The sequence below is a fragment of the Haliotis cracherodii genome, unplaced genomic scaffold (assembly GCF_022045235.1).
Source record: "Haliotis cracherodii isolate W230 unplaced genomic scaffold, xgHalCrac1.p SCAF_5, whole genome shotgun sequence".
Lineage (NCBI taxonomy): Eukaryota > Metazoa > Mollusca > Gastropoda > Lepetellida > Haliotidae > Haliotis > Haliotis cracherodii.
This window is the reverse complement of record NW_027266308.1, coordinates 12139025-12148487: the sequence shown is the minus strand read 5'-3', so window position 1 is coordinate 12148487 and position 9463 is coordinate 12139025. Positions and strand designations below refer to the sequence as shown.

Here is a 9463-nt window from a genome sequence, read left to right as displayed (position 1 = left end):
GCTATATTCAGATTGTTGATTTTTCTCCTCAGGAGATTCACTGATTGAGAAGTTCATTTAATGAGATCCATTACCTTCTATTCGAAATGTGACTCCTACTTATCACAGTTGATGTATTAACACATGTACGTTGATCAAAATAGATGTCTGAGAACATCAAGGACCTGTTCTACACTGGTACATTAACTTCAAGAGAGGCTGAAGTTGATCAGGAAATTAAAACTACATCCTGAGCTTCTCAACACACATGAAATAAAAAAATACCAAGCCCTCAAATCAGCACAGTTCCTATAAATACATCCACACATAAACAAACATAACCTTAACCAACTTCAATACTAAAGACTTCTTATAGACCCAGATGTGTATGAAGAAGACGTTATTTACCTCAGATACATTGTGATGTAAACAACATGTGAAGCTATAAACTATACACAGGGTGTGTAGGAGAGATTGAATGGAGGGAGGCATGGTGGGGGGCTTCGGGGGATGGGTGAGGGGCTTCGAGGGATGGGTGAGGGGCTTCGAGGGATGGGTGAGGGGATTCGAGGGATGGGCGTGGGGCTTCGAGGGATGGGTAAGGCGCTTCGAGGGATGAGTGGGGGGCTTCGAGGGATGGGTGAGGGGCTTCGAGGGATGGGTGAGGGGCTTCGAGGGATGGGCGTGGGGCTTCGAGGGATGGGTGAGGGGCTTCGAGGGATGGGTGAGGGGCTTCGAGGGATGGGTGAGGGGCTTCGAGGGATGGACGAGGGGCTTCGAGGGATGGACGAGGGGCTTCGAGGGATGGGCGTGGGGCTTCGAAGGATGGGCGTGGGGCTTCGAGGGATGGGCGTGGGGCTTCAAGGGATGGGCGAGGGGCTTCGAGGGATGGGCGTGGGGCTTCGAGGGATGGGCGAGGGGCTTTGAGGGATGGGTGAGGGGTGAGGGGTGAGGGGCTTTGAGGGATGGGCGAGGGGCTTCGAGGGATGGGTTAGGGGTGAGGGGCTTCGAGGGATGGGCGAGGGGCTTCGCGGGATGGGCGTTTGGCTTCGAGGGATGGGCGTGGGGCTTCGAGGGATGGGCGTGGGGCTTCGAGAGATGGGCGTGGGGCTTTGAGGGATGGGCGTGGGGCTTCGAGGGATGGGCGTGGGGCTTTGAGGGATGGGCGTGGGGCTTCGAGGGATGGGCGTGGGGCTTCGAGGGATGGGCCAGGGGCTTTGAGGGATGGGTGAGGGGTGAGGGGCTTTGAGGGATGGGCGAGGGGCTTCGAGGGATGGGTGAGGGATGGGTGATTTGGTGTGGGGTGAAATTAGAAGAGAATCTTTTTGAGGCTCACAGTGAGTGTATGTGAGTATAGTTTTATGCTGCTTTTAGCAATATCCAGCAATATCACCAGAAATGGGCTTTACACATTAGACCAATGTGGGCAAACGAACCTTGGGGCTTCTGTGTGACGAGCAAATGCTTTTACTACTAGGCAACTGATTGAGTGAGTGAGTTGTATTATGTCACAGCATGCAGTAGTACAGTTCCATCATAGAGGCATGAAAACAAATAAGCCTGAACAAACCAGTCGTTGATGACATGAACAACACTTCAATATACAAAATTTAAAATTAAAAATAAAACCAACTCGTGAACACCTGGTGTCATCGATGACTTTCGCTGATCCATTCATATAAATTCACCAATGGAATCTGTTTCAGCAGATAATCGAGGCTGGTTATACTCTAGCATTGAGCGAGTGAGTGAGTGAGTATGGTTTGACACCGCTTTTAGCAATATTCCAGCAATATCACGGTGGGGGACACCAGAAATGGGCTTCACACATTGTACCCATGTCGGGAATCGAACCCGGTTCTTCGGCGTGATGAACGAACGCTTTAACCACCAGGCCATCCGACCGCCCCTCTGGCATTGATGTTTTATATGTAGATATGGGGAAACTCTTCATCCGAGATTTTCTCCACTCAAATGTTTTCGATTCAATCCCTTACAATGACAGAAAAAGTTGAAATAATACAATGATAAAAGAAAGCTATTAGCTATGACTTTCTATTTTTTCCTCTGAAGGTCATTAGAAACAAAACACTTCTGAAAAGCTTTCATTAAGAAGCTCATTTATTAAGTGAGTAGATAAAGTCAAGCTTGTCCCAGCATGATGTTGAGAGCGCAAGCTTGAGGAAGAACACATGCGATAACACCACTCTTGGCATCGACACTCCTCAGTCAGGGGTACTGTATTAAAATCTTGTTCTCACTTCAGCACACACCAGCATGAAATACTCATATCCCCTGCCAATATGACAAGTCCGGTTGTGCGCAATGCATTAGCTCCTATGAACTAATGTTCACTGGACCTTTTGCAGCACTAAATATAATATGTAACTGTATTTGTAATGTGTTGTGTTATAACTTAAACAATAATCAGAGAAGTAAGGGAGTTCTTACTTTACTTAGAGATCAATGAGAGCAGGGGTCACCATGAGGTGTACTGAGAAGTACAGCACCAATCATCTGATGATCTGAGTAGTAGACTGGAGCCTGGAATGCTACAGCACTGGCATGATCAGTAAACAACAAGTCCAGTGTAGCTCCAAGACAGTGAGTTGGAGAGTGAATGAGTTGAGTCATTTTCCGCACATTAAAGAAATCTGCAAGTTTCAGCTTTTCACTTAGATCAAAGTTGAAATCCCCAGTAACTATAAGAGGACATGTTTACATTCATGCTGCTTGGAGAGATCCTGAAGTTTCTGCGTGAAATGAGTAAGCTAATGTGACAACCGTGTTCATGACACTTTTGGAGGAACATACACACAAGCAATGCAGAACTTGCCAACAAGACAGGAAATGTATTCAATACTGTGAGATGAGATTACATCACATAGCTGGACACTGTTCTTGAAACTTTTTAAAACATACACAGCAATACCATGTGTAGTGTCTCCTGGATAGACTTGATATTCTGGCAGGTCTCTTTCACTGTAATCATTGATGTGTGTTTCTGTGAAACACAAAACATTAAGCACACCAACAAACTTACACTGCGAGGAAGTAGGCTGGTTCAGGTGCCCCTGTTCAGTGTTACCGGCATGCACTGCGAGGAAGTAGGATGGTTCGGGTGCCCCTGTTCATGTTACCGGCATGCACTGCGAGGAAGTAGACTGGTTCGGGTGCCCCTGTTCATGTTACCGGAATGCACTGCGAGGAAGTAGGCTTGTACGGGTGGCCCTGTTCAGTGTTACCGGCATGCACTGCGAGCAAATAGGCTGGTTCGGGTGCCCCTGTTCATGTTACCGGCATGCACTGCGAGGAAGTAGGCTGGTTCGGGTGCCCCTGTTCATGTTACCGGCATGCACTGCGAGGAAGTAGGCTGGTTCGGGTGCCCCTGTTCATGTTACCGGCATGCACTGCGAGGAAGTAAGCTGGTTCAGGTGCCCCTGTTCATGTTACCGGCATGCACCAGAAGGAAGTAGACTGGTACGGGTGCCCCTGTTCATGTTACCGGCATGCACTGCGAGGAAGAAGGCTGGTTCGGGTGCCCCTGTTCATGTTACCGGCATGCACTGCGAGGAAGTAGGCTGGTTCGGGTGCCCCTGTTCAAGTTACCGGCATGCACCAGAAGGAAGAAGGCTGGTTCGGGTGCCCCTGTTCATGTTACCGGCATGCACCAGAAGGAAGAAGGCTGGTTCGGGTGCCCCTGTTCATGTTACCGGCATGCACTGCGAGGAAGTAGGCTGGTTCGGGTGCCCCTGTTCAAGTTACCGGCATGCACTGCGAGGAAGTAGGCTGGTTCGGGTGCCCCTGTTCATGTTACCGGCATGCACTGCGAGGAAGTAGACTGGTTCAGGTGCCCCTGTTCATGTTACCGGCATGCACTGCGAGGAAGTAGACTGGTACGGGTGCCCCTGTTCATGTTACCGGCATGCACTGCGAGGAAGTAGACTGGTACGGGTGCCCCTGTTCATGTTACCGGCATGCACCAGAAGGAAGAAGGCTGGTTCCGGCGACACGATTCATGTTACTGGTACCCTGGTTCAGGTGCCACTGTTCATGTTGCCGGCATGCATGCATTTTCAGTCCAAGTCCAAGTCGTTGCCAGGGAAACTCGAAAAATAATTTTTCTTAAAATCCCAAACTTTCAAAATGCACCAGTTCACCACAGGACCTACCTATGTGCCAAGTTTGGTGAAGAAATATAGTACGGTTTTCAAGATCTGCTCCGGAAACGAGGACTACCGCTATTTTCCGTCTAAGCCAAAGTCGTTGCCATGGAAACTCGATTTAATTTTTTTTATCCCAAACTATCAAAAGGCACCAGTTCACCACTAGACCTATCTATGTGCCAAGTTTGGTTAGGATATCTCTCATGGTTTTTGTGTTCTGCTCCGGAAAAGAAATGTGACGGACGGACGGAAGGACGGAAAGACGGACGGATTGCACCCATTCCTATATCCCCACTACCACTTCGTGGCGGGGGATAATAAGGCCACACTAACATAATCAAGCGATTTACATCCAAATTCTTCAAAAATAGTTCTTATATTCCATATCTTTTAAACAGGCTTCTGGGAACATCGATAGCTATGATACTTCCAGTGCTTAGGCAACCAAGCACACTGTATGCTTGGATATCCTCACCATATACCATACACGTGTGATCTAGTCTTAAATCAATCAGTCCTCAGACCAAAACCAATTGCCACAATTAATGAATTGTTAGATTTCCCCCCAATTTGTTTTGAACATGTGAGGCAGGAGACAATTTATTTTTTGTTCATTTTATCTTTTGCAAACAAGCAAGTCATCTGTGTACATAAACTGTTAATGGAAGCATGGATGTTTGCTTGGACTGTGTATATGGTGTATTTAATTCAGTGAAAAAACACAGCGATTTCCTTCATCTCGAGACACATTGGGGGAAAAAATGATGCGAGGCAAGCAGGGATAAAAATTTAATTACCCTGTATATCTATTAGGGCATCAAAGGAATTCTTTGTTGGATATCTTTGTTTGTTTGCATCTGAGGGGGGATAAGAATATACATTATAGCTAAAATTGATAGAATCATCATTAAACCGCCCGCATGTTATCAGAAATGAGTGGGCCACTGTAGCTTGATAATGCCCTCATATTGCTTGACGACGGGCCATTATCATGCCTATTGTTAGGTGACGTCAAAGGGAGTGCAATAGTGATGTCATCTGGTTTGTTCTGTGACGTTTCCATATTTGTAAACGTGGGTTTATGGCAAGCCGTTTTCACATTTATTACGGAATTACAGATATCTTCAATTGTTTTAAAGATATCTTGAAATGAATTGAAGATATCTTGAATTGAAGATATCTTAAATGCAGATAATTGTAGATATCTGCAATAAAATTTAAGATATCACGAAATGAATTAAGGATGTGGTGAAGCGTATTACTGATATCTTGAAGAGGTCATCTCTGCCGAGGTCATCTCTGCCGAAGATCACGTCACTAGACAAGCAACCGCTTTTCTTTAGTCCATTGGACACAATGTCATGGATTGTTAACCGACTGTAAACTGAGTGAAATTTACCTCGTCATGCCGTAGATGTTATGGAAATGAACGAAAGGATGAAATGGTGATGGACACACTTACAAAGGGTATTGATTGCCACGGTGTCATGTAGGGCTGGGACGAGTCCAAATTTACTACCCGGGTACCCACCCACCCTCTCGTCCCAATTTACTACCCGGGTACCCACCCACCCATCCATCCACCCCATTACCCGGGTACCCACTGTAGGTCACAAGAGAAATGTACAAAATGTCTGATTGGGAATTTTTTTTACCATAGCCATGGCAAAACGTATTATGATACATGTATTAAACAATCTGGTCATGCATACACTGAAGTTGACTTAAGTTATATCTTTATTCAACCATATGAAAGTCAGAAGGAATGGGTGCATAGTTAGAAAGAAATGTGAACATTAGCGGCTTGTAGTGTAAGCTTAGAGTTCTAGATAATTTTTGTCATTAAACAATGTATCACGTGACTAACCACGGGTCAGGGTGGTCCTGTGGGTACCCGGGTCCTACTCAGTACCCACACGACCCGGGTCCCTGAGTTACCCGACACAGCCCTAGTGTCATGGTCACTTATGATGGGTCACAATACCATTTGGCAAACTGATCCTGTTCCGTAACATTCGTGACCAACTCGTGTTATTCCGGGACCATTCGTGACCAACTCGTGTTATTCCGGGACAAGCCGAATAGCGACTCGTGCCCCTCTCGTGGCCATTTTTGCGGCCGGGTTCCGTCTTAGCGCAAACGGGCATACCTAAAACAATTGTCTACTCGTTGTGTAATGGTTCACATATATTTCCCCATATATTATGTATATTTCAGATGCAATTAAAAGCACATCGGGATATGCGGAATTATACAGTATGACTGAACACATTTAACTGTGCCTTGGGTATATTTTTAGATGGAAGACATATGTAAAATAAAAAAATACTTCTGAGGGATTCTTTGACGAAGAACTTGAAATCATACGTGCATCCTGATTGGTTTGTCGTATTTTCGCACATAACATTCATCAATAGGGGGACGAGTCTTCTTGCAGGTTACGGAAAGGGGCGAGTGGTGACGAATGATTCCGGGACAAGTCTTTTTGCAGGTTACGGAAAGGGGCGAGTGGTGACGAATGGTTCCGTAATTCACAACAAATGAGCTGATACGGTTCAAACTTAACTTGTCTACAGGCGCCAATGCTGAGAAATTCACGAGTACACATGAAAGACCATTTGGATGGCCAATGTCACAGGCCCGTGTTTGCTTTGTATCTGGCAAGAAATCCCCCAAAATTACGTTACAGGTTATTGTGACATGTATAAAAAGTTGGTGGCACTCAATTCGGCTCGGCTGAGGCTGCAAGAAACGGGGCAATTTGTCCAGTGAACAAGCCTCCACCAAAACACAGTTGCAGATGCACATATTTTGTGTGTTATCTGTTCATGTGTGTTTATTTGTCGTCAATCTTGTATGTAATTAGTCAGAAGTTCTTCGATAGAAGTTTCTATCCTCAATATTTTCAAAAGATACTTGGATACAACAACTTTTTGAAGGTACTTTTTGTTCATGTGTGTTTAATTTTCGTTAATTTTATATGTAATTAGTCAGAAGTTCTTCGATAGAAGTTTATATCCTAAATATATTCAAAAGATACTTGGATACTACAACTTTTTGAAAGTACACTTCAAACCTGGTGACTGTAAAAAAATGCATAACGGTGCCTGCATTAAAGTGATCTTTGCATGGACTGAACAAAAAACTACAAACGCAATTAATTTGCTAAAAAATATTGGAATGAATGTTTAACTCAGACCTCAACAGATCCAGGTATTTAGGGCTGTACTGTGGCTTTGCCGTCTGACAACGTGTTCATGATTGTTTACATCACGTGACTGTCAGGACTTGGTGCTCCCGAGGTCAAAAGGTCAAATACAGTGCCAGCTTACAATGGTCCCAAGTCACCTCAAATGTCTCTTTTGTGCATCTTCCCGAGGCAAGAGAGTTAACTGACTTAAAAAGTCCAGTTTCCACGCTTTGCTTCAAACAAAATGGCGGCGCCAAGTCAGGACGATCTGCTCAATGATCAAGATCTTACATCGCGAAATGCATCAAATCAAGTGAGCGCCTTGATTAAAAGATTTTGAAAATATTTGTTGACAACGAGTCGGCGGTGCACATGTTTTGCAAATCCTGCAATCGACCGAAATCTGCATGACAGTTTACGAACCGGGTTTCGATTTCGTTGCGCGATTTTGATTGGACTATGCATAGACTCGTTAGTCCAGCCAAATTGTAACTCCATAATACCAGCCTAGTTCGGCAAGGGTGGAAACTGGACTTTTAGTCAGTTAACTCACTTGCCTCGGGAAGATGCTTTTGTGGGGAAATGAACGACTCTGTTAGGGTGGAGCCACCACCTGATCAATCCTTCTGATTAATCCTTCTGATCAATCCTTCTGATCAATCCAGGTTCAGGTTTCATGCGACATTATTTGTTTGTTGTTTAACGCTGTACTCAGCAATATTCCAGCTATATGACGTCTGTCTATAAATAATCGAGTCTGGACCAGAAAATCCAGAGATTGACATCATGAGCATCGATCTTCGCAATTGGGATACGATGACATGCATCAGCCAAGTCAACAAGCCTGACCATCCGATACCGTTAGTCGCCTTTTACGGCGGACATGGATCTTCGCCGGTCCTTGTCCACATTATTGACCTCTGGTTTGTCCCTCCTGGCCCTTGGGCACGCCAGAAACCTATGATTGTGGGTTCGAATCCCGGTTCGCCCAGATCATGTTTCTAGGTTTGTCAGCACCATACCCGTGCTCGTGGGTTTCACCGAAGTGGTAAACGTCTGAGACCTGCATCACTTCGGGCTTTCCTCACACATTAAGCTGACACGCCGCGATATGACTGGAATACTGTTAAAAGCGGCGTTAAACCCAACTCACTCACTCACTCACCCTTCTGGCCCGATGCAAGACTTAGCAGCTTGTGACACTTTCCTGTATTCAGGAAATTCAATTTGTCAAGACAAAAGTATGACGAACAATCCTTGAAATATGTCATTAAAGATCCATTTTAGTCACACAATGTCACCAAGTGCTCAGCTTTGACACCACAAGCAACCACCATCCCACGTTACATCGAGCACATATTTGAACAATATTCAATTCAAAGAAATCCAGTATAAAGAAAACAAACAAAGCACTATGACCATCCATGTCCCCATGAATAATTAAGAAAATACAAATTAACACTGGCTTTGAGCTGTACTAATGCACACAGCTGGCCAGATCATCTAAAAGCGAATTTATCATGCATTCAATATTTCACTTCAGTTCAAAAAGACATAATGTGCAAAAATGGCAAGTCCATATCCTGTCTGTTGTTGACATTTAATAAATATGAAATTGAAACTAAACACCACCTTCACATAAACAGGTCGAAAACATCAGCGTCGCAATCTGTTTCTCATTGAAAATTTGGAAAATTTCTCCAGGAAAGGACTTCAGAATTAGGATATGTTATTTTGATTTGCCAAAATATATTCAGATAAAAATGGGCAGTTCAATTATAATTGCATGAGAAGGAAAATAATTGTTGACACAAGTCTGAAAGAGCTGGAAGAAATATGGTCCTGCTAAGTGTACAATGAAAATACATTCATCAATTAGATTACGTGTTCACAGAGGCTAACTCCTCAGTGTCTGGACCACTTAGCCTGGCTATTAAAAGTTGGGCCCATCTCAAAACCCCTTGGGGTTTTCTTCATCAGTGAGAGAGGCCTATTTATGGTTGTACTAGAGTCTGGCATCTATCATGAAAGGTTCTCAGAGGCTCTTATCAAAATATACTGACCGCGAGCGAAGAAGTGGCGATACATACGGTGCAAGGAAGTTTAATAAGTTAATGTAACATCTACG

At 44.6% G+C, this 9463-nt stretch overlaps 1 protein-coding gene across 1 annotated transcript; it reads left to right on the top strand.

The window, feature by feature from the left end:
• Positions 1-510: 510 nt before the first annotated feature.
• LOC139442467 (heterogeneous nuclear ribonucleoprotein M-like) lies at positions 511-1228 on the top strand. Its single transcript, XM_071223275.1, has 2 exons — positions 511-892; positions 975-1228. The coding sequence occupies exons 1-2, from the start codon at positions 511-513 to the stop codon at positions 1226-1228; spliced, it is 636 nt and encodes a 211-aa protein (XP_071079376.1).
• The last annotated feature ends 8235 nt before the right edge of the window (positions 1229-9463 follow it).